This window comes from Pseudopipra pipra, chromosome 3 (assembly GCF_036250125.1).
Source record: "Pseudopipra pipra isolate bDixPip1 chromosome 3, bDixPip1.hap1, whole genome shotgun sequence".
NCBI lineage: Eukaryota > Metazoa > Chordata > Aves > Passeriformes > Pipridae > Pseudopipra > Pseudopipra pipra.
The window spans coordinates 80217866-80244171 of record NC_087551.1 but is presented as its reverse complement, the minus strand read 5'-3'; the positions used below and the strand labels follow the sequence as shown (position 1 = coordinate 80244171).

The 26306-nt window shown below is 41.9% G+C and overlaps 2 protein-coding genes across 5 annotated transcripts in view; both read right to left on the bottom strand.

Annotated features, from left to right (window-relative positions):
- The window catches only part of CGA (glycoprotein hormones, alpha polypeptide), a 349628-nt gene that overhangs the window by 172288 nt on the left and 151034 nt on the right, over positions 1-26306 (bottom strand). The window lies entirely within an intron of this gene.
- RARS2 (arginyl-tRNA synthetase 2, mitochondrial) overlaps positions 1-26306 on the bottom strand; it is a 42113-nt gene that overhangs the window by 4542 nt on the left and 11265 nt on the right. For 3 of the 4 annotated variants that reach the window (XM_064650013.1, XM_064650016.1, XM_064650015.1), the window contains 10 exons: positions 23407-23483; positions 20563-20718; positions 19059-19165; positions 18361-18456; positions 15984-16044; positions 12786-12862; positions 11367-11491; positions 9753-9820; positions 9544-9653; positions 8438-8533 (listed from right to left, as the gene is read on the bottom strand). In XM_064650013.1, the coding sequence (XP_064506083.1) occupies positions 8438-8533; positions 9544-9653; positions 9753-9820; positions 11367-11491; positions 12786-12862; positions 15984-16044; positions 18361-18456; positions 19059-19165; positions 20563-20718; positions 23407-23483 (973 nt within the window). The remainder of the gene's footprint in view (positions 1-8437; positions 8534-9543; positions 9654-9752; positions 9821-11366; positions 11492-12785; positions 12863-15983; positions 16045-18360; positions 18457-19058; positions 19166-20562; positions 20719-23406; positions 23484-26306) is intronic. The other variant, XM_064650014.1, reaches the window with a different exon arrangement.

The window sequence follows — 26306 nt, the reverse complement described above, 5'->3', positions numbered from 1 at the left end:
ACTGCCAGAGTCTGGGAAAACAGCCAAGGAAACTTTGTTTATATAAAACAAAAGTTTGTTTTGGGATCAAGAAGAAATAATAACAAAAAGCAATGGCTATTTCATTAATTTGTCTTATAATTCTAGCCGTCTTTACACCTGTGTTAGGCTACTCTATAGGGAGACGTCCAGACCTTGAGGATGGATGGAACGAATTGCTTCCATCCTTTAATTTTGACATCGAAGGTTTGGTAAAGGAGATCCCCATGGTTAAAATCGGCTCTAATTACTATATAAATCTTATTGCAACAGTACTGTCATTGATAAAGGTACTGGAAGTGCTCCTTAAACTTGGAAGAATGGGGTTCCGTTGCTCTCCCTCTTGTAGGAAAGATCACACCTCAAAGGGATTCGCTGGAACTTTGGAAAGGGCTGCAGACAGGCCAGTCCCCGGGTGGCATGGAGCTTGGGGAGATTTCGGTAGATTAGTAGGACGTGTGTCACCCCCCATTAATTGGGAGTTCACACCAGAACAAATGTTTGATTCTGGTGAGATGGCCCACTGTTTGGCAGAAGGGTGTTTTTCCTACAAAGATCCGAATATGCAATTCTCCGCTTTGTGCTGGGGCCTGGCTAATGCTTATCGAGCTGCCATAGACCACCTTCAGAGGGCTAAGGTCGACACAGAGACCCAAACCACGCCACTTGAAACCAGTGATGTCCCTATTAGGTCCACAGAAGTTGGGGTCCAAACACAACTTGAAGTCAATGACATTTCTACTAAGTCCACTAGAACCGGGACTCAAGCTAAGAACCGGAAGATCATCATTGCCCCTATAAAGAAGAAGAAGACGTGGGTAAGGGAGATCGAGGAACTTATGGACCCATCTCCGCAACCAGAACGCACAGAAGAAAGAGAAGAAGAAGAAGAAGGAACAGAGGATGTAGTGAACGAAGGAGCGGCAGCAATGGGAGAAGGAGCAACAGCAAGTGATGAAGGCGCGACTGCGAGAGAGGAAGAAGTGGTTGTGACTGAGGAAGGAGCGATTGGAAGAGAAGAAGCAGCTACCAGAGAGGAAGAAACGGCTACACGGGAAGGAGCACGTCCAAAAGAACTAGGGGCACGCCCAAAGGAATACAGAACAGCACCAAGAGAAAAGAAAGCAACAGCACAAATGGCCGGTGGTATATTGTCGCTTGATGATTTATATCCTGACTACAAATTCAGTGTTACAAAGGACGCAAAGAAGGAGCCAAAGCATCCCCCTCAATTGGAGGGGGAATTATCTCTACCCCTCCAGACCCAACCTTCTCTTGGAGGTGTGGATGATTGGAAGAAGCCCTTATCTTGGCACCCGAGAGACTACTCGCTACCTCCACCGGCTGGGTATCGTGAACGACGTAGAAGTCCATCTCCACGGCGTGAACGACGTAGAAGTCCATCTCCACGGCGTGAACGACGTAGAAGTCCATCTCCACGGCGTGAACGACGTAGAAGTTCATCTCCGCGGCGTGAACGACGTAGGAGTCCGTCCCCACGGTATGAACGGCGTAGAAGTCCATCTCCACGCCATGAACAACATAGAAGCTTATCCCCATGGCATGCCCAGTCTCCATCTCCACGTGAGAGATACAGGGAGGAGGCAGGAGCGGTTCCACGTAAGAGCGGAAGAGTAAAGAGGGAGGTAGAAAAGATTCTACGTGGGAGAGATGGACAAGAAATAATGCGAGAAAGCGAAATTATACAATCACTGACCACAAGAGAGCTTAGAGATTTACGGAGAGATTATATGCGCTTGCCTGGTGAACAAATCCTCGCCTGGCTGGTGCGATGCTGGGACAAGGGAGCTGATAGTCACATAATTGAAGGTGATGAAGCACGACAACTGGGATCCATTGCCCGAGACCCTAAGATAGAACAAGAAATGGGAAGGGAGAAAACGGCATCCAGTCTTTGGCTCCGAATTCTTCATGCTGTGAGGGCGAAATACCCGTTTAAGGAGTCCCTCAAGAGTTCTTCGAGAAGGTGGAGGACTGCGGAAGAAGGCATCCAATACCTGCGGGAATTGGCCATGCAGGAAATTGTCTACTCTGATCCAGAATATTATGACATCCAAGTTCCCGAGAATGTTCCTTGCACACAACCAATGTGGAAGAAGGTAATTCAAGGTGCCCCTAAACCATATAGGTATTGCTTGATAACCGCATATCATCCAAAGATGGATGAACCAAGTGTGGACACCATGTGTGCTTGGATGAGGAGCATAGAGGAAAATCTGGAAGACCCCTTCGACCCTCTATACCGACACCCCTATGATAGGGAAAGAATGGAGAGAGATTATGAATATTCCAGATATGAGGACGACCTTAGAGAAAGAGAGGACAGAAGGTATAGAGATTACCAGGAAAGGCCAATGGGAAGATCATGGCGGGACCGACAAAGACGACCTCGGCCTAGACCTCGATCCTGGTCTCGATCTCGCTCACGGTCCCTGTCATTCACAAGTCAAAGGAAAGAGAACTCTAAGCGTTGGCCACGTAACCAACTATGGGCATACCTTCGTAGTAAAGGAGAAAACATGAAGAAGTGGGATGGTGAACCCACTTTTAAGCTTGAAGCTAGAGTGAGGGAGCTGAAGCGAAAGAAGACTGACAAGAAAGTTGTCTATGTAGTAGACGGAGATTTCTTAGAAAAGAAACTGCGATCGCCGAAACACGAGAAGATGGAGGTCCGCTTCGACAACGGTAAAAAGTCTAAGAAGTCAAAGTCAAACTCTGACGACGAATGCTCTGATCAAGACCAGTAGAGGGGCCCTGCCTTCTGCCAGGAGAAGGAGAGGGACCAAGAAGATAACCGAGTTTACTGGGCTGTGTGGGTTCGATGGCCTGGCACATCGGATCCTCAGAGATACCAGGCCTTGATAGATACTGGAGCCCAGTGTACTGTAATGCCTTCGGAGTATAAGAGTACCGAGACTGTTACTATTTCTGGAGTGACCGGAGGGTCTCAAGAATTGTCAGTGGTAGAGGCAGACATGAGCTTGACGGGAGACCAATGGGAAAAGCGTCCCATTGTGACGGGGCCAGAAGCCCCTAGCATCCTTGGTATGGACTACTTAAGGAGAGGATACTTCAAGGACCCGAAAGGGTACCGGTGGGCTTTTGGTATAGCCTCGGTGATTGAAGAGGAGTCCAAGCAATTGTCTGCCCTTCCTGGCCTCTCAGAAGACCCTTCCATTGTAGGATTACTGCAAATTAAAGATCAAGAAGTGCCAATAGCCACAACAACTGTGCACAGACGACAGTATCGGACAAACCGAGATGCTGTGATCCCTATCCACAAAATGATCCGGAAGTTGGAGAGCCAAGGGGTGGTCAGCAGAACCCATTCACCCTTCAACAGCCCCATCTGGCCTGTGCGTAAATCCGATGGAGAGTGGAGACTGACTGTGGACTATCGTGGCTTAAATGAAGTTACGCCACCGTTGAGTGCTGCCGTGCCAGATATGTTGGAGCTCCAATACGAGTTGGAGTCCAAGACAGCAAAGTGGTACGCCACCATCGACATAGCCAACGCGTTTTTCTCCATTCCCTTAGCGGCAGAGTGCAGGCCACAGTTTGCTTTCACCTGGAGGGGCATTCAATACACCTGGAATCGACTGCCCCAGGGGTGGAAACACAGTCCAACCATCTGCCATGGACTGATCCAGGCCACACTAGAGAAGGGTAAGGCTCCCGAACACATCCAGTACATCGATGACATCATTGTATGGGGGGATACAGCAGAAGAAGTTTTCAAAAAAGGACAGACGATCATCCAGATTCTCCTCGAGGCCGGTTTCGCTATCAAGAAGAGCAAAGTCAAGGGACCTGCCCGAGAGATCCAATTCCTAGGGGTGAAATGGCAAGATGGACGACGCCAGATACCAACAGACATAATCAACAAGATTGTAGCAATGGCTCCCCCCACAAACAAGAAAGAAACCCAAGCTTTTCTGGGAGCAATAGGTTTCTGGAGGATGCATATCCCAGAATACAGTCAGATTGTGAGCCCTCTTTACTTTGTGACCCGTAAAAAGAACAACTTCCAGTGGGGTCCTGAGCAACAACAAGCTTTCAGGCAGATCAAGCAAGAAATTGCACATGCCGTGGCTCTTGGACCAGTTAGAACGGGACCAGATGTAAAGAATGTACTCTACTCTGCAGCTGGAGATAAAGGTCCCTCCTGGAGCCTCTGGCAAAAGGTGCCTGGCGAGACACGAGGGCGACCACTGGGTTTCTGGAGCCGAAGCTACAGAGGTTCTGAGGCTAATTACACCCCTGTGGAAAAGGAAATCTTAGCGGCGTATGAAGGTATACGAGCAGCTACAGAGGTAATTGGTACTGAAGCACAGCTCTTCCTGGCACCCCGATTACCAGTCTTGAGCTGGATGTTCAAAGGGAAGGTACCCCCTACGCATCATGCCACTGATGCCACATGGAGCAAGTGGATAGCCTTGATTACGCAGCGTGTACGATTGGGAAGCTCAAATCGCCCTGGAATTCTGGAGGTTATCACAAATTGGCCTGAAGGTGGGAACTTCAGTCTGGCAGAAGAAGAAGAAGAGCCAGTGAGCCGAGCTGAAGAAGCTCCGCCATTTGATCAGCTGCCAGATGAAGAAAGGTGTTATGCCCTTTTCACTGATGGTTCTTGCCGTATTGTAGGAAGGAACCGGAAGTGGAAAGCAGCCGTTTGGAGTCCCACCCGACGAGTGGCAGAAGCTACTGAGGGTCAAGGCGGGTCGAGTCAATTTGCAGAGCTCAAAGCCGTCCAATTGGCCCTGGACATCGCCGAACGAGAAGGATGGCCGAGACTCTACCTCTACACAGACTCGTGGATGATAGCCAATGCTCTATGGGGATGGTTAGACCGATGGAAGAAGATGAACTGGAGGCGTGGAGGAAAACCCATCTGGGCTGCTGACTTGTGGCAGGACATCGCTGCCAGAGCGAAGAGTCTGAATGTGAGAGTCCACCATGTAGATGCCCATGTGTCCAAGAAGCAAGCTAATGAAGAACATAATAACAACAGAGAAGCGGACCGAGCTGCACAGATAGGGGTGTCACAAGTAGACCTAGACTGGCAGCAGAAGGGAGAGCTGTTTCTGGCTCGATGGGCCCATGATGCTTCCGGTCATCAAGGCCGAGATGCCACTCACAGATGGGCACGAGACCGAGGGGTGGATTTAACCATGGATATCATTTCTGAAGTTATCCATGATTGCGAGACCTGTGCCGCTATTAAGCAGGCGAAAAGACTGAAGCCCCTGTGGTATGGTGGACGTTGGGAGAAGTATAAGTATGGAGAGGCCTGGCAGATTGATTACATCACATTGCCACAGACCCACCAAGGTAAACGCTATGTGCTTACCATGGTGGAAGCAACCACCGGATGGTTAGAAACATATTCGGTACCGCATGCAACAGCCCGAAACACCATCCTAGGCCTTGAGAAGCAGGTCCTGTGGAGACATGGCACTCCAGAGCGAATTGAGTCAGACAACGGGACTCATTTCAAAAACAGTCTAGTGGCCACTTGGGCACAGGAGCATGGTATTGAATGGGTATATCACATTCCATATCATGCACCTGCTGCAGGAAAGGTAGAAAGGTGTAATGGACTGTTGAAGACGACTCTAAAGGCACTAGGTGGGGGAACTTACAAAAATTGGGACAAGAATTTAGCCAAGGCCACCTGGCTAGTCAACACCCGAGGCTCTGTCAACCGAGCTGGTCCTGCCCAAGCAGAGTCCCTCCACACTGTAGATGGAGACAAAGTTCCAGCGATCCATCTAAAAGGTATGTTAGGTAAGGCCGTTTGGATCACTCCTCCCTCAGGCCAAGACAAACCCATTCGTGGGATTGTCTTTGCTCAAGGGCCTGGATATACTTGGTGGGTTATGAGGAAGGATGGAGAGGTCCAATGTGTGCCTCAAGGAAACCTAAGCCTGGGAAAAAACTAATTCTGTGCCTTGAGTTGTATTTTACAGGAGACCAGACACCAGACGGAAAAAAAGAGAGAGACCCAAACAAAGCTGATACGAGAATCTAAGGATGGCCGATGATGACACAGCCCAAACCAATGAGCCAGCCCTAAACCGGAACTGTGATTATGATGAAAGGGCCAAGAACACAAATCGAGTTGCTGGTGGTGCTGATCTTCAATGACAGACGACAACCTTCGAGAAAAAATAAACATGGACTATATATATATATGTGTATATGTGCGGGATAGAGACAAACACAATATACAGGTGTTACGTAAAGAAATAGTATGGAATAAGGGGTGGAGAATGTGATGGTTTCAGTCTAGGCCTTCCTGGAAACCAGCTTGTAACCAGGAAGGAACTAGGAGGGTGACCAAGGAAGTATTCCATGCTATTCCTTTACGTAACCCAGGGTATAAATAAGGCATTGATAAGAGAGTTCGCTCTCTTTCCTCTCCGGCGAGGTTCGAGAACGGTGGGTCCCTGTTTCGGTTGGGCTTATCTGGAGCCGAGGCCTACAGTGACTGCCGTTATCTGCCACGCGTGAGGGGAGAGCCAAGGACCGTGTCTGGCCATCCTGCCTGTTCGAAGGGAAGTGGTGAGATTCTTGCTAGTTTGCCTTCGACTGGCTGTTTGACTTGTTCGGTCCTTGCCCCTTTTTGTCCTTCTCCTTTTTTTCCTCCCCCCCCCCCCCCCCTTCCCCCCCTGGTGTGTGGTATTCCCCTTTCGTGTATCTGTCTTATATATAAATATACATATATATATATATACATATTTTTTGCTATAGCTTTGGCTGCTTGGTTTTTCTTCTTTTCCCTCTCTGGGAGGCGGGTCCTTGTTGTCAAGTTTCGGGGGACTTGGCAGGAAGCCAGCTCGAAACTTGTACAAGATCTTAAAGATTGTCTAGTTCCAATCCCCCTGCCAGGTCTGGTTTTGGCAGGTTACTCAGAGCCTGGACTAGTGGAAGGTTCCATCTTCTATCTGCTACCTCCGGTCTACTATTCATTAGACTGCAAAGTTAATGGTATTCAGAATTGGGCAGCTATTTTCAGGCAAAAGTTTGGTATATTTTCAAACAGCAGAAGCAGAGCCTTCTGACAGGCTTTTGACAACTCAGAAGGGTTTATTATGGAAACTTTTCAAGAAGCATTGAGTCATGGCAACTCAGAAGGAGGACTGAACAGTAATTGTTACTCCTGAAACTGTAGAATATTTTAAGATGAGTTTGTTAGCCCTTGTGTGCCTGGTCTAATAGATAACCTAAATACTGCTTTCTGCTGGAAGTAAAGGCCCCTGGAGATGCTTCACAGAGTTTCCATATGGTACTGGGCCAGGCTCAAAGACCTTCGCAATAAGCAGACCTGAAGTTCAACAAAATCAAGAGCCCTGCAGTGGATCAACAACTTCTGTCTGAAAATTGACACAAGTCTGCAATGCAGTGATCCCTGCACATAACCCTGTCTGTGTTCACACATAAGACAGGCAGCTATGCACTAATCTGATAAACCCCAAGAAATGACCCTCATGTTTTCCATGAAATACAATGGCACTGGAAAAATAACACACTACTGGTCTTATTTAGAGTGCTGGCTGGTGTTGCTCAAGAGAACATGCAGCATATGATGAATTTCAGGCAGACCTCTTGAGGCAATTACAGTTAATGATAGGACTCTACAGGCTACAGGCTGAAAGGAACCACCTGTGACACTGGCATGACTTTTGAAAGTCCAGATTTTAAACAGATGCCCTCAAGAAGGTCTTAGTATGGTCAAAAGAGTTAACTCTCTAGCACTGCACAGTGTGCAGTGCAGTATATAGGACCTCTCACTAGGAATTCTGAAAGCTTCAGATACTTCTGACTCCATCACACGCTGTGCAACACGGACAACTCCCTCGTTTCTGTATTTTAACTGCACATCTATGAAATAATGAAAACAGAAACAGCTCAACTTTAAGACTGAATTAACGAAGAACATTACTGCTATTAAAAGGTATTAGTTGTGCACATTCAGTAGCTCTGAAGGATGCTGAGCTACTGGATGTGCATGCACACACTCCGTTTCACCTCACCCAGGAGCACTTCCTCTCTCTTTTTCCATATGACAAAAACAGAATAAAAGGGACCAACTAAATCTGCAGTTAACATTTATATAGAGCCTAGCATACTTTTGTGAAGACAAGAAAGAATTAAGAGGATCATGTACACAGAGTATGTTCCAAATATAGCTTTTTCTGTCATATGGCTTCTTAAAGCCACAAAAATTTCCAAGTGAGGGCTACTGTTGCAGTCAGTGGGGCACAAAAGACAAGTCATTGCCTGAAATAGCCATTTTTTCTGATGATCACGCAGTCTGTGCCTTCTCAAAAGGTTGGCAGCATATCCAGAAGTTTATTTTAAGAGAATTGCTATTTGGAAAGAAAACTAGACAAACCTGAGAAGATGCTGAAGAACAGAGATGGCGTCTGGCTCTTGCAAGCATGCCACGTTAACATCAGTTAGCTGTGCGTTCCCATGCATCCGTTCCAAACTACGGTGTAAGAATGGAAAACAAATGTTGGGATGAAAACCTCCTGCTAGCAAAGCTGAACAAGAAAAACAGTAATTTGTGTTTTTAAGAAAAAAGGTAGGCTCCTGCTCCAGATGAATGGAACACTCAGACAGACTAGCTGACTTCAACTCAAGACAAAGAAATATAAAAATTGTGCTAGCCATTCAGTATCAACAGGATTAGACATATCCATGGACAACAGGTCCAGAAGCTGATGCTAAAAGGACTAGAGAGGTACTCAATACCCCACTAATGGTACCTTGGCATCACCAATACCTAGATGATGAGGGAAGACAAGGGGAACAGAATACAGAAAAGGATCAGGCTTGCACATTCTCCCTGAGCACCACCTCCTGCTAGCATTGCCTCAGACAGAACACCAGGGTGGTACAGACCTTTGGCCTGATCCAGGAAGGGGCCTTACATGAAAATACATACTGATTTCTGCATTAAGAATGCTCTGACAGTTCATTATAATTAATAAAAGCGCTCAAACTTGCCTCTTCAGAATCTCTTTTAAAGAAGTGATTAAATGTGTTAGGTGTTCGACCTGAGTCAACAGGAAGGGATCCAACAGAGGGAAATAACAGAATGTCAAAAAAACCCCACTAGCTACTGCGGTAGCCAAAAGTTCTGTGATGTGGTATATTTTACAAGTATGTGCGTTTTGGTTTTTATGTCAGTTTCCCTAATTTTTAGGGCTACCATTCCTCATCACTGACACCAACTACAGAGAGGTTGTTCCTAGAACTGGGAAAGTACATGGACAGGCAGCTCAGTTCTGTGGAAATGAGACAGAAAATTCATTTTAATTGGCTTACTCTTCTGGGAAGTTTCAATGATTCCTATCATAAACTCACACCTCTGCTGAAAAAGTGAACATGTGTCATATTTTAGGAAGGAGCTGACACTACTACTTAACAAAGCAGTAAGTTAATAAGGTTAAAATTCATGTAAAACTGTACTTTTGTGCATAAACACTAACTTACCTATGGAGTCTGGCATGGGTATACTGCAAGAACACACCTGTGTCTCCACGACTTTGAAGAGCTCGATCCCAGCTAAACTGATAATCAGACGAGAGAAGGCCCCGGAAGTCCTGGAGAAATAAATCACTGTCACCTAGATAAGGCTCTTCATCTCAGTTTTTAACTTTTCACAGAAGATGCAAACAGGTCATGAGGCAGCTCAGACTCACCTGGATTATTAGTGCTGCAAGACCAACCTTCTCTGCTGTCTCCATAGGGTCTTGTATCTCTTTGGTTGCTGAAGAGAAACAGAAAGAAACAATAGTTAAGTCTGCAGTACCATAATGACTCCCTTGCTCAGACTTGGAGATGCCAATAAAATAGCAGATCTTCTAAAACCCTAAACTAGCAATATGAAACTGTCAGGATGCATGCAGCAACAAGTCCAGAATATAAACCTTTCTTAAAAGCTGAAATACAGCTGTTTCAGATGGGCTTTTTCCCAGTTCCCCTAATATGTGTAACACAGATATTTAGGTCAGAAAGGTTCATTACAACAGGATAGCAAGACTACCCTGAATTCCTCTTCACAGTTCTGACAGCCAGTCTCTAAGTTCAGGAAGAGAATGAGAGGGCAATTCAGATTTTGTTGGAAAACTGATAAACTACAAGTGATAGAGGTGCATAAACAATCAAAAAAAAGTTGTTCCAATGGTTAATGGAGCATTTGGATACATTCAGGGAGTTGTCACACCATCCATTAAAGAAGATACCTAAATTGACTATACTCAGAGAATCTGAACTGAGTGAATTACAGAATGGTTGGGGTTGGAAGGGCCATTTAAAGATCATTCCAGTCCAACCCTGGACTGTGAGGTACTCAATACCCCACTAATAGTACCCTGGCACCACCAATACCTAGAGGATAAGGGAGTACAAGCGGAACAGACTACATAAAGGGATCAGGCTTGCACACTCTCCATTCACTCCAGCATTAAAATGTTTCCTTTGCACTCAGCTATGACACCAATATTTAAACTGAAGTCTAAGCTCCAATCCTCTCTGCAGTAAAACTGGTTTGAATCGAGGGGCACCCTTCTATCATTTTGCCTGATCCCCTTCTCCTGGTCCACTCTATAAGCAAAATTACCTGGATTAAAAAAGCTGAGGAGGCAGAGCAAGGAAGACGCACACTATTTAACCTGACTAGATGGTTGATTCAATCCAGCACCTAACTCCAGAGAGCACAAGAGGGGGCAGCATTTCACTGAGAACTGCTTAAATCTTTACTGCATCAAGAGGAAAAGGTCGCAGAGCCACAGCCCGAGTGAGGTGAAGGCAAATATCCCCTTCAGCACATTCTGCTGCAGAGCAGTGACCTCCTGAGCACTCTGTGAACAGCCACAAGGCTGGGAGAATGACGAGGCAGTAGTGGAAGGCAAGCTACAGTTACTCTTGTCAGAGAAAACTGTCAGAGTCAAAAATCCTTTGGATGAAATCTGACTGTTGCCTGAACTCCAGCCCCAACCCTTCTATGGACTAGTTTGTCCCTCCACAAAAAAGCAACTGTTGTCTCCAAAGACAGGTACTTTCCTCCTACTGTAAAGCATGATGAAATAATATCACTGAATGTTAGAATTTGCAAATCTGTAATTTAGGGAAGTTCACAGAGTTGCAAAGAATTATTTTAACATTGTTTATATTATAAGAGGTAAGAAATGCAAATATCAGGGTCTATCACGGTGATTAGTCTGATTCAGGGAAGAGTGAAGGGTGGAAAAGATGACACATTTTTGATCAACATAGAACATCAAAAGAAACTAATAAGACCTGAAATAGCTAACTTTTTGCAGAAGTCATGTTTTGTAACATCCTCGAGCGAACTTCATTTAAAACATCTTCCAGGAAAATTACTTCTCCTCTTCGAGTCTTCATCCCTTGAACTCGACCAAAAGACACATGCTGGCACCTGCATCGAAAAGCAGCAGGACCTAAAATTACATTTCAATCAAGAGAAATGTTTGCAGTGTTTGTTCAGAGCTGGATTCTCTACCAGGAAACAGCAATAACAGCTGAATAAATAACACTCCAACGCAGAAAGCTTTGTGATATAATCAGTAACTCTCATTTCAGCAACCAAAGCTCCATATTTATTATATAATGGGAAAATTATGATCAGAATTATGATAACCCGGTCATTTGCGTGCTCTCAGGAACCTCTCTTGCTACTACCTTTAGCACAGAGGCCTCAATGCAATAATTTGCAATAAATTGAAGAGAGGCAGGATGTAGACAGATCAAATTACTGTGCCAACACAGATCTGTTAATATAATTAGAAAGGGAGTCATAATAACTCTACTGTGGGCACATTAAACTAAAAGTATAATTAATCATTGCTAATAATAAAATATTCGTTGCTTCTGCTTATAATAATCCCAAGCATTATTTTGGATCCAGAATCTAAGACAACTTTAAGCACTGTGAAAGGAGGCAGTCTAGTTTTCCAGAAGGCTAAAATGCTATATTTAACCACAAAAGACATGCAGTCTGGCAGAGGAATATGATTTAGTTTGCAGATCCATTACTGACCTTTGCCCAGATTGCTAACAGGATTGGTAACTACAATGAATAACAGCAGGGATACACTTCCTTGCAATAGATACTTCAAGCCTGAAGCATGATTCAAACTCAGACTCAGATCACTGCTAAAATATAATACTTCAAGAATAATAATTTAATATGTTAGCACACAATATCCCAGAAGCTATGCCACAGACTCTTAAAGATTGTTTCTCTTTTTCACATCAAGCAGTTATGAAGTTAAATGAGAGACAGGGCTGTTTTTCACATCCTGGACACACGGCAATGACTCCATTCACAAATTAATCAGGGCAGCAAGAGTGGGCATATAGAATGAAAAGGCTGGTGCTGAAGACCTGAGGCCCACACTGCACACTATTCTAAGGGTTTCTTTTGTTATTTTTTTTCCTCCTTATTGGACTAGTATTAGTTGGGTCCTACAGGCCAAATGTCTGCTTCCACTCTGGAGTTCATTAGTTGCACACCAGCATCACATCCTGTAGCTTAGCTTCAACCAAAATGCCTACATGATGTGTGCTATAGTATGGTGGTAGGTGGACACAATCAGGAGATTCTCCTCAAAAGAACAGTCTACTGAAATTCCAATGTACAAATTATTCATTTTCAAAAAAAAATCAACTCAATAAGATATATAATATAATTAAGATTCATAAATACATACCTTTCTGCCCAGTCATAACCCATGAGCTTCAGTATTTGGAATAACTGTTGAAAATGATGACTTTGACTTTTATCTGTCTAAGGAATAGAATTCATGCATATCAGAAAACACTCTAAGTCTGATAGGGATTAGCTTTTCACACACAAACACACACCACCACAGATACTGTGCCAGTAAGTCACTGCAAGCAGAATTAAAATCTATGAAGACAAACAAGACTTGAAAATTGTGGCAGCTGGAATCTATGTCAATGGGATTTTGCATCATATTAGAAAAAAGTAATCTACCTTTTCAGACATTATTCAAGTCATGAAGCAAAAAGACATGAAGGGAAAGGAAACCTCCATGTTCTTTAGTTTCCCATAATTCGTGAGCTCCCCACAAAAAAACCCCTCCATTTCCACCTCAGAACCTTGCTGCTCGTTATATACCCAGGTTTTATGTCACCAAACGCTAGGGTTCCTTTGGCTTAAAAACAAAACACCTCTTTTAGCTGTCTGTTTCCAGAACCCAATAGTTTCTATTGTCTCTAGTGTGATTTGTAGTTTTACATTATAAGGCAGGTACAGAATTTTAAAAAAAGGAGTATGAATTATCACAATTTCATAACAATTATGCATTTTGTGCTCTCTTACTTCCAGTTACTCTCTCCTATTAACTGAAGTAGTTTCTGATGGTGGTTTATGCCTAACAATGATCTTCATATGTGTTTCTAGCTACAGCTGTTGCTGCAAAGTTCACTTTCCTACCTAGTTGTTTTGACTACACCACTCAGACTCCCTTTTATCCCTCCTTAAAAAACCCTGCCGAGATAACCAAATAATCACTACTTCCTCATTTGTTTTGTGTTCCAAGACAATGAGTGAGCAGTGAGTGAAGTGCTTATCTGTGTTCCTTCTCAATTCTACCTCTGTATCAAGCACCTGCCTCCTCTTTCAGAGTTCCTCATAAGCTGCTCCACTTCTATCACCTCTCCAAGGCTAACAAATGGATAGCAGTGGCCAGCATTTCAAACTAGGCCTTCCAAGGTTTTTTCCATTCATCTTACATCTGAGGTTTGTCTCTGTACCTGTAACAAAGCCAGATCACTCTCACTAAGTGGTTAGCTTTAAGGGAGAAGTGTGCAGTCTGGCAGCATGGATTATATTCAATTCTTCATAAATAAAAGCAGTTTCATCTCATGCTTTGAGTGCAACATTCAATGGTATCTTAGTACCTCTTTAATAATGTCACACATTTTAAAATGTTTTGAATATTTTTCTCATATCACTGCCTTTTTATGAAAAAAGTAGGATTTAAAAAAATCTAAATTGGTGAATGCACTGATTTACAGCATTACAACTAGTAAACCAATTTAATGTTTTCTTTAACAAGTTGATCTGAGGAAGACAAGATGATCTTATTAAAATAAGACTCAAGAGTCTCTAAATAATTTTCTTGTAACAAGATTAGGATTCTGCTATGCTTTTGTATTTAATAATTGAAGACTAAAATCATCAGTGTTCTCATTTAAACCCATGAAGTCCTCTTGCCTCTGGTCACGCTGAGTTAAGACTTAACTCATTACACAGTACTGGCACAAAACAGCAGCAAAGCTCAGTGAGGCTGGCAGGTCCCTCATTAGTCTGTTCCATAAAGTCTCCTAACAGCCTACGTTATCATCCTCTCATGTTATAACCCACTTTCCCAGTCCTCAGAAAGCCAGAAGTGATTAAAAAACCCTCAAGTCAGACATTCAATTGACACATCAATCACATCACAGTCTGGTTTTGCTGCACATCTGTTTGGACTCAGAGTAGGACAAAAAGGGCCAGCTAAGGAAGTAAATAGTTACTGGAGTTCAGCTGTGAGCAGCCAGTCAGCTCAAGACTTGCTTTCACACTCACTCCCTCCATGACCATAACGTTCAGGCAATATCCTAATCTGTGCAAAGCAGAGACCCAACTATTCCTTCTTTCTAATTGTACCTTCTTCCTTGGTCCCCACCACCTCACAGTATAACAAATACAAACAATTACCTATCCCCATGAACTAGACAGGAAACATCCCTAACTCCTAAAGCATTGTATTTTCACAGCCACACTGTCCTTCGATGTCAATGAACCCAGTATGTTCCAGCCAGCAGAGGCAGAAAAACTCCCACCAAATCCAAAGAATTTCCAAAAAAAATTTCCCTGTTCTATAACAAAATGTAGGAATGGCAGGCTATGAAAAACTTCCTGAAGACTGAAATAAAAGGAGGAATGTCATTTAACTAGAAATTGCACTTTCAACTACCTGTGTATTTAATGTTGTGCTTACTGATCACTCCCTGTCCCCTGAATCTTGTCACATTATACTGACTTCAGAAAAAGTTGTACCAGAGAAAGTATATGGGCATTACTAAACACATCACAGCAACGTGCAGATTTTTTCCACATGTTATTGACTTCATATAAAAGAACACGGTTTACAAAATTATTTTTTTCTAAAGCCGGGAAAAAGAAGATCTAAAAGCATCATGAGATATCTCCTTGGTAATACTAGAGCAAAAAAGAGTTTCACACAAGTGTGGAGGTAATCCAATTATTGATACTGCTGGAACTATTAAAAATCAAAATAATCAAACCAAGAAATATAAAAACATTCCCTGACTATAACTGCTTCATCCAGATTGATTAAGGAGAAAATACAATATCAAACGAAATAAAAGTTCCTTTGAAACTAATTGCCATGAATTTTTATAATAGAGAATGACTCCAGAGCTGATTTTCATAGGATCATAGAAAGGCTTGGGTTGGTAAGGACCTTAAAGATCACCTAATTCCAACCCTCCTGCCATAGGGAGGGACATTTTCCACTAGACCACATTGCTCAGAGACCCATCCAACCTGGTCTTGAACACTTCCAAGGATGGGGCATCCACAGCATCTCTGGGCAAGCTGTTCCAGTGCTTCGTCACTGTCACAGTAAAGAATTTATTACTAATATCGAATCTAAACCTACTCTCTTTTAGTTTAAAGTTATTTTTCAACCATTCTGTGGGTCGTGAACTGAAACAGAACCAAGAAACACTGAGGCACAGCTGCTGGGCAGTAAGGGCATCTATTTTACTGCCAAAAATACCATGTGTCTAAGTCAGATTGTGAGCAAGAGGCCCCCCTGGATTACTGGAAAGAGTCAGGCTCAAAAGTGTTTGCTGAATCTAGAATTACTTACCACATAAATCATAGTATCACAGCTGTGCTTGTTCATTCGGTCTATAGCAGCCGCAAGATCTCTGGAAGAGATAATAAGAAACTATTTGGAATTTCACTCAAACATACGTCATTATTTGCCTCTCGGAAAAATAATCTACTTTTTATGAAGGGGAGAGGACTGCCCAGTTAGAAGGATCTATGTATGCCTTACATAAAAAAAAAGAGACGCATAATTAGCTGATGACATGTTTGAAATGTTTTTTTAAACCACTAACTATGAAAATTACTGAGGAAACAGTTCTTACGTGCAGAGTAGGTCTGCTCTCTGTCTGCCACGAGAGAAACAACCCTCTCTCAGAAAACTAACCCAGTGCTTAGCATTAGGTTACATGGTACAAAGCTCATCTTCACATACACACACAGCAGTACAGAGAAACAACTTGCTCAAGCCCATCCCAGGGGCTGTCACAAGAGAGCCATAGGCCCCACGTTCCCGTCTGAAAGCCTCCTCAGGGGCCACCACAGCAGCTCTCCAGACCACCTGACTGAGGGAGGGTACTGCTTAAGGACGTGGGACACATGGGATGAAGGGGAAAAGCGTTTTGCAATTGCCCAAGACTTAGCATAGGACGCTCAGAGGAGGAACCAAGGATAGGAAAAGAAAGGGAGAAGATGATAACAGGGACAGGTGGCTTGTAAGCCAATTGCTGGGTAGTATGTTTGCTCAGTTGTGCCCTGAACTTCATCAGCACGATCTCTCCTGTTTTCTAATAAAACTCTATTTCAAACTCTCCCTAGGTGAGGGGGCTCTCTTTTCTGTATGCACGTGAATTTGGAGGTCTAAGTATCATTATCTGCAGTTGGGGCATACAGCTCATATGGGCTGTGCATCTGTGGTGCCAGCAACTGAAGGGAACTGGGCATAAGCGAAATTAAGTGATAGCAACTGGAGTCTGACCATGGGTCACAGGGGCCAAGGTGTCTCTGCTGCCAACATCTGGAGTGAGGGCACACACATCAACATGTGACTGAGCAAATATCAAGCTGAATAGACAGCAAGTAGGAGAAGTAAGCTGGGAAGTATCCAGGTAAATGTGTGCCTTCAAAGAGGAGGCACCCAGAGGAGTCTGTACCATTGGCATCAGGGGGTCCAGGTCAGCAGCTGGAGAGACCATGGGGCCAGGGGGCTGACTGAGAGATCTGTCTGGGTACATGTGTCTCTATGGAGAAGGCAACGGAGCAGAGCAAGGATCCTGAGCCAATAGTTACATGTCTAAGCTCAGTTACTGGAGAGATCCAGTCTGTCTGTGCCAGTAACCAAAAAGGGGCTATGGGCCGTGGGGACTTGCATGCCCAGGTGCCAACAGCTGGGGAGACCTGGGGATCCAGGGACAGCTAATGGGCAGAATATCAGCTACTAGAGGGATACATATGGTACATATGTACTCTGTACCTACAATACATACATATATTACTTGGGTTTCTAAATAATACATATCACATAAATAAGTGTGTATATCTACACACACACATATATATCTATTTCTTCACAGTAACAGACCTTCATCCTGATCAGCCAGAGGGGAACAAAACACCAAATGTACTGTCTGAGGGCTGAGTGGTTTTGGCTGGGGCGTGTGTGCGTGTGTGTGTGTGTGTATCTGTGCCTAGTTCAAACAGGTGATCAGCCTTACTACTGCTTGACCTCTGGGCATGGAGCTGTGGCATCATTGTCTCTGTTTGGTTACAGGATTCAGCAGCTCCTTAATGAGCAGGATTGACTGCAACATCTCTCTAATACCCTCACCCTGAAAAGCTGTACACAGTTTACCCTGAGAGCTGGACCTCTGATTTGTTTGCATTACTGGTACAAAGAAACTGTTAAGGCTACCATATTAAAATACTCAAGAGGAATTTTAGGATACTGATGATGTGGCAGGAAAACAGCAATAAAATTGATGTTACAGTGCTGGTGGTCCACTGAGTAAATGCAGACATGGCTGAGACATCATTTTTTTCTGCATCACATTGTCAATAAACATTTTAAGTAAAGGTCTTTCTAAAACCTTCACTATTTGGCAACTATTTACTAGATCAAGAGATCCCAGTTTTGTTTTCAAAGTTAGTAGCTGAAGAAAGTATGATTTATGCAAAGAAGAGATTTACTTACAGACTGCTTAAGGGGAGCAAGAGTATTTAAAAGCCATTGTTTTTCCTGATCCATTTTTATCCTGACATAGTTACATTGATAGTTCCAGTTACGATTACTCAACAATAAGGGTGTTCCATCTCAGCAATAAAAAGCTTCAAAATCTGTATTATCAGTTACAAACGTACTCATGTACAAAAGTTTACTGGCAAAATAAATGGCAATGAACACAGATGAGCTTACTTGCCTTGTTATATAAAGAGATGTCCCATCACTACGCATGACAGTGCAAACTGATGAGAGGTCTTTCTTTTTCGAAAGATCCACGATTCCTGTCCCTTTTCTGTAAGTTGAGATAAAATACTGATGTAACTGCAAGCTAATGTACAGGTAAATTCAGATATGACTGAGGTCAGAACCAAAATGGCCTCTTGCCTCAAACCCCCTCACTGTAGACAACTTTATTCTTTTTCTTTGAATGACTGTCTCCTTTAAGTATTTTTGAAGACTGTTCCTGTAAGTGTGTTGTCACCACTGCTTATGCCAGGGAGCCTGCCCATGTTCTGGTGCATTCCATGATTATGGCTTCCATCGCAGTTCAGCCAGGCACCTGCTTCATCAAAGCAAGGATCTCATCTAACTCTGCTCATTAAATGGTACATGCAGCTACCAAATTAATTAACAGCCTAAAAGGCCATTATGAGTTGAACACTGTCATTGTACTTAATTTGTCATGGCCAAGTTTCTGTACTGGCCACAGAAAGGCAAACTTAATTTTTAACTGTGAGTGCACAAATCCTCTTGGTCTTCTACTAGGACAGCTACCAAGACCATTTAAAGAAAACTCTTCGCCTTAGATTATGTACAAACCTCACTCATCATATCTTGTTTGAAATGCAACTGAGATGTTAAGTAAATTACACTGATTGAATAATGAGTCCATACGTTGTTTTTTGAAGAAGTCCCTTATTTTCCAACATCTTTAGAACCTCCTGGGCCTTCTCTCGGTAATGTGACTCTCCAGAATATTCATCAAAGTGCACTCCCAGACGCTGAAAAGTTCCAAGAATATCAAAAAAGGGTAAAATTGATAAGATTGAGGTTAATAATTTCTTCAAATTAAGTAAGACAATAGGTCTGTGTCACACATCAGATAGAGTGCAAAGATTAATTTTATTCCAGGAAAGATCACTTCATTGTTAAGAGGAAAGGATATTTGGATTTTGATTTAATTGATTTCTGCATTAGAATTAATCTCCCTAAATTGAATACAGTCTGGGTATAATGCTCATGAGAAATTAGGCGTAAACTGCTTAAAGCAATCAGTACAAAAATTCTGAGGCAGGTCTTTAACTTGGTGTGCTGGAGGAGAAAGCCATGGACTGCAGAGATTGTACTTGGACATGAAACCAACTCTATTTGAAAGGAAACTGAAAGAAATTTAAAAAGGCAGAAGCTGCTCACAAACATTGCTGAGCATACAGAAGTCATCATTACTATGAAGCCTGAAGGTACACTCAGGAAAGACAGGATGACCTTAACTGTCAAAACTGGTCAGTCCATCAGCTGAATATTTATTAGTTTGAATGAAATTGGGAGACAAAGATCTAGCTGTACCAGTCATTATGTGATCAGTGATGACTGACCATCACAATTCAGCTGCATACACAGCCCAATACCTGTTTACCCTTACAGGTGAGCTTTCCACTAGAATTATCAAGTGTCTCACTTATGAGATCTTAACTTAGAATACTTGGCTTGACTCCACAGATGTTTCAGGGAAGAAATTAAAGCACAGCCAGGTTATCTGGACTACTGAGGAAAGGGCAGGCAACTTCTGTTTTTAACTTTGCAATCGAGGATGAAACAAAACGTGACCAATTTCTATAAATACAGCAAGAGGAATGAGACAGAAAAGTGAAATTTTAAATAAATAATAATACTAGAAGAAGAGATAGAAAACAAGTCACAAACTCTTTGGAGCTGCAAGTTAAAAAAAATGTCTAAGCCCATCAAAACTGGTCACCCATTCCAGAATTTCATCACAAGTGGGAAAAACACCAGCTAATCTTCAGATGGACTCTGCTGGCTCTTGAGTAGTATCAATACCAAGAGACTGGATTCAGTGTTACCTGGACATCATTAAATAAAAAGTATCTAGGATGTCAGCAACTAAAGTGATGGTCTGCTTGGATGTAGATCAGCTACTGTGCTTTTTCCAAACAGAATGGGGCGTAACCTGGCTTATCGAGAAAAAGCTTCCCCACAACACACTTAAGGTTATGGGAAAGGCAATGAATCGACAGTATTAGAGCAATCTCTGTTCCTAAGTGAGTTCACTGCTTGGCAATCTCCTGGATGAAAAGGTACTGTGCACTATCAATTATACTGATGAAGCAATAGAGAAAAAGAGACCAAGAACACAGAGAAAGCAGTGGATGATTTGTACCTTATAAATCTGGATGTATTCCTCAATACTGAAGTCTCTAAATTGTTTCCAAAGTGACAATGTCTGCTCATCATGTTCCTCCAGTTTTCTAAAGAAATCCTTCGCCAGTTTTTTTGTGTTTTCATCTTCTGCTGCTTTGTTAATCTGCACATACACCTAAAATATGACACTGACAATGTTGAAATAGTATAATCCTCCCCTCCAATAAAAAAGTTCTACAAGAACAATACAAATACATTTAAAGATGACATTTGTAACGTCAAAATTCTAAAGACATGTTAAAGAAACACATTTCCCATTTAAAGAAAGAATGAATAGCCCAAAGTCCAATAGGAAAATGTGCAGCTTATCTTGAAAGAAGACTAATGCTGTAATTCCTTACTGCTGCTGCTATGATCCTCTTCATAACCTTGAATCTGCTGCAGCAGCAAAATGTGGAAGAACTCATTTATGTGTGCAAACGAAACCATCACGGACATTTAAACCACAGACTTTTCTTCGGAGAACCACAAAGATGATACTTAAAACAACTACACTGCCTAAAAATGAAATAGGAAATGAAACAGCAAAATCCTTGATAGACTCAGTATTTTACAAGCTCAAAAAGAAAACCTCGATCCATTTATGATGAAAAAAAGTTAATGCTGTTTAACTTTTAAATATTTGTAGGAGTTTTGATCCTCAAATCATTACAACCTCGATAAAAACTAAATAATTGTAAAAACTCCATTCCTGTAATGTTCAATGAGTGTGCCAACAATGCAAACCTTGCTCCAACGGGTTCCACTTTTCTAGAGCAAAACTCACTCTTCCCCTTCAAGTCTGAAGATTTTTGGAGATTTTTAACTGCTGACACGCTTCAAAGTTTATTGTTTGCTTAGTTCTACTATGAAAAATAAATTTAAAGTAGAGGGAAAATTCAACCTGTTCCAAGAATAACACTCGTCCTCTCCCACCAGTAGTTTCACACATTCTAGTGTCCACCTATGCCCAATCTTTTATGTTATACGGCAGAAAAAAAAATGCAAAAAGCATATTTGCATTTGCCTCTTCACCAAAATGGAAGGTGCAAAGATGTTTGGAAAGGTACATTTGTATATACATTTATTTATATAGAAACTGTGCTAAGGAAATGTTCTTTTTAAATGAACTACAGGAAACATTAATTTCATACAACAGCAGAAAAAACACCACTTTGAAACACATCTCAGTTTTTGATATAACTAGGGATACAGCTGAACAAACACTTAGGAATTGGGAATAATTGAGAAATCAATTTGGTCTTAAATGACTACTGTTTTAGAACCTTTTGCATCTTGACTGAATACTGCTCTCTACATTTGAAGGTAATAAAGCCTACACACTGCTGCAATTTTAAAGCTTTAGTGCAAAATTCAAGTATTAAAAATTTAAATTCTAAGAATGGACTTAAATTATAAATAAAGTAATACACAGCATGCACAACCACAAAATATGACTACTTTTTTTCTCTTTTATTCAGTCTTACAGCTTTAAAACACCTCCATATTGAGAATCTATCAATTCAATTCAGCAGGGCTCAGGGATGAAGGAATAAGAACAAAATTTACCTATGTCAAAGAAGCTGGCAAGCTCAGAAGGAGCTATTCTGCCACATAAACAATCTAACATGCATTCAGCTGTTGACTATTCAAATACTCAAACACAGTTTGCTCCTTCGCCAATAAACAGATTTATGCAGAACAGTCATCCTGCAACACACTGTCTGAACACCGCTGGCCATAGTTCCCATATCCAGCTCACAGGGGGAAGCACAGCTCAGCTTAGTAATGAGAGAACATCTGACAGTGCCACGCAAGAACCCTGACAAAAGCCTCATTAACGTGTGAGATCTTCCTTTTGGAGGATGAGGACTTGAACATCAGCCACTCAGAAAATTTTGTCCACCTATCCATACAGTTATTGGATCTGTGCAGGTAAGTATGTAAGTCCTTTAGGTGTATTGTATATATGTTACATCCAGCACGGTTGTCACCCAAAGATCACTTATAAGTACCAAAGACTGACAAAATCTTTTTGGTTCACTGCACTATATGAAAACAAGGAAGTGATATAGGAGCTGCTAAAGAGGAAGAAATCAGTACTAACTCAGATGGTATTAGACATATTGGAATGGAGCAATCCAACAACCAAAACCATATTAATCCTGGAAAGACAAAGCTTGCTAAACTACCTCAATCTTCATTGCTAACTGGGAGAGTCCACTGAGTCAGGTTTGTCCCTGACACACAGAAATGCAATCGATAGCACTTGCACCATCTGTGGGCTTGGTGGGTAACTGAGAGGGCAACCTCCTGCAATAAAACAGCCTTCCCTACTACTGCAAGGCATTCCCTGAATGGCTGTCAGCAGAAACTATACCTTCTAATGCTCCTGGCTCTTTCACACTCCTGGAAGAAAGAGCATTCTGCAGAGCCAGAGCAGCATTCTGGAAAGTGACAGTCACTTCTCCTTAGCTATAAATGTTAAAGCTCCATATTAGACACAAAACACTTTCAAGATCCTTTTGCCCCATCATAGTGAATCATGCATGGAGCAATGAAAATCAAATTCTAAAAACACTAGCAACAGGCATACATCTCACTTTTCACAACTTTGGTAACCAACAGCATCAGATGCAGTCTCTACTGCCACAGCCCAGGCTTGCACTACTCCTTCAAGTATGGTCATTTAAATCCCACATGAGTCTCCTCGTGACCCTGCAGACACATTAAAATCACTTTTTGTACTGATTCTGTACAGAACTGACAGCTAAGTTAAATGGATTGTCCTCTAAAGTGTGTAGTTGGTCTTCTCTGAACTTACCTCAAACAGGTGTTGTAAAGGACTGGATTTTAGTTTTTCTTTGTTGCCAAAGGATTGGAAACCAACACCCAATAAGCCTTGAATAACAATTAAATACAGAGTTAGGCAACAACACAGAGTATGTTATGTTATTTTCATAAGCAAGTCTAGTTCTAGCACTGTAGCCAATAAAACAAATGCCCTACATTTTAAAACAATAATGTATGCTACAAAAATAAAGCATATGAAAAGCATAACCTATTATTCCACTGCATGAGAAAAACATCCCAAAAATATAATAGCTAGAAACTAGTAAGAAATACTGTGTTGATTTTTCAATTCCTCATAATTAGAATTTGTGTTCCTGGACTTGTAGAGAAAATCAACTTTTACACAGCCATGACCTGCAAATGACAAGTCACATAGTGGAAACTGTCCAGCAACAGATCATGCTCAAAACTCTGTTTTGCTTTCTCCCTTAAGAGTATTATCGTTTCAAGGACAATAGAAACAGGAACACAATGTGGTATTCCACATAAAACTCATGCAATATTTTCAAAGGAACTTTTTGCTGCATGCTTAGAATACGCAGCTTTTTTCACATGTCCAATTTGGCTTCAGCTCTTCCCAAAAGCCACCTGAAAAGGTAAAAAATCCAAATCCCATTCTTTTTGTCTGAAAAAAACACCACACTAACACCTTCAGTAATGTCTCTTAGATTATCTGACGCTAAATTCAAGGCCATTTTACTCCTCTGAGTTGACAAGGACCAGGACTGATGTAGGAATAGGTATGCAGTTATCCTTTTGAAAAACCCTCCGCAACTAAACAAATAGCACTGTCTCAAGACTTCCCTCTAAGAAACACTGAGCGTAGTAGAAGCCATGGCAGACTCAAGGAAGAAAAACAGGTTAGGGTTTAGGAAATAAAATTAGTCTAATCCTAATGAAAGAAAGCTTAGCTAAGGACAGCTTGTTCTACAAACAATTGGAGCTTGATTTCCTAATGATCTCTCTTAGATATTAGTGTACCTAAATATTCCACTTTTCAATGCTGACTTCACAAACCAATCCCCAGCACAACTGCCAGTCTTTATTTAACCCAAACACATCCTTCCACACATTTTCTGTCTTCCCCGAACTACCTCCAGACCTTGGTACACTCACCAGTTATTGGCAAGATGCAGCATGTGTTGAGACCAGTTCTGACTTAGAGGTGCTGACTGGTTTGCTGGCAGGCTAAACACAAAAGTTAACTCTCTCCCACAGGGCGTTACATTGTATTTCTATCCCTGCCAACTGTCACAATTCCAAAGGAAATTAGTTTTCTTGGAGACATTTTTCCTTGTCAGATCTGGTTGAAGTTGGCCAATGGGTTCAAAATCTATTAGGAGCAGAGTGACAGGAAGACAGATTGACAGACAGTGTGGCTGCATAAACACTGTTACCTTAAGAAACCTGCCCCAAAACTGCCTGAAGGCTGAGCACTTCTCTGCCACATTTCAGCAAAATATGTTTTCAATCATCAAATTTTAAAGCCTCTGACAATAGCAGTTGTAAAAGAAATGCTGACAGACGGTTAATTACAGCACTGCTTCTGAGAAAGGACCACTATAACAATATTTCAATGCTGTAATTTTGTGAAGCACGACTATATTTATAATACCTGTCATATATTTGAGCTAAGCCAGCCCAGATAAAGAGGGGATCACCTATTTTGAAAGAAACAGTTGGAACTACTAGGTCAGTTGTGTGCTGCTTAACAGGTACATGTGTAAATAACAGGCATTGTGATCTTTATACCTTCAGGAAACTTAGCATTAAAATACATTAAATTCCTAATATTGAGAATTCAGAGTGCTATTTAGTATCTTTAAAGAAAGACAGAATGAGGTCAGCTGAGAAGCCTTTTAACCACATTGCATTTCATTGCTTCACTGTCATTGCCACATTGATTATACAATAGCATAGTGATAAATTATGTTTAAGGGTCAAAAAGGAATGAAATATGCAATAATGAAACTGACTGAATTTTTGGTGAACTCATTCCGCATTCAATTCCTATAAACAAATTCTAAGTGAGGCAAAGCTCTGCTATAAGCTACTGTTTCATGAGAAACAGGATCAGGGAAGACAAGCTGCAGAGGAAATAATTTAACAAAGGAAAGAATATTCTATTACTGGTCTCACAGTCATACGAACGTTACACTGCACTGTCTAAATGCCAGGAATTTAATCTAGAAGGATAATGGGTAAACTGAATATTTTTGTTACGTTATCTACAGTTAGGAATCTAAATACATAAATGGAGTGAAAGTAGAGTATTTAGTAACCCAACTCTGTCCATAAAATTGATTCCTTGATGTCCCCATAAACAGCAGTACCATTGAAACTGGAGGGGGCAGAATAAAGGCTGGAATAAGCAAAAGTGACTGCTTAATGGACACTGCACTTTGTGTTTGCCAATCAAAAGTAGTTTCCAAAGCTTATTACAAAAGAATATGTTTGTATTAAGCATACAGAAAGAAAACACACAAACACACACAAAGACAACCCAAATATAAAATACACATTGTTACAATTATTCTATTGTTGTGGCCTAGGCAAGTTAGCAAGCTTACTCTTCCACAAGTGTTACACATGCAAAGTCTGAATAAGGAAGACAGGATCACAGCAGACGTGCAACAGTTACGGTAACAGGTACACCTTTTGTCTGGAGGCAGCAGCAGAAGCTGCTCAGCCATGAGGACTCCAAAGGTGTAACAAGCATACTCAGAAAATAACCCCCAAACTACACACAAGTAATCTGAGAGAGGAGCTACTGAGGGACAGAGGAACTGTTGGGTAAATTTCCTCCTGTTATTTCTTGTACAGTAGTACAGATCATACTGCTGACGAATCAGTCTGGATTGTTTTGTTCAT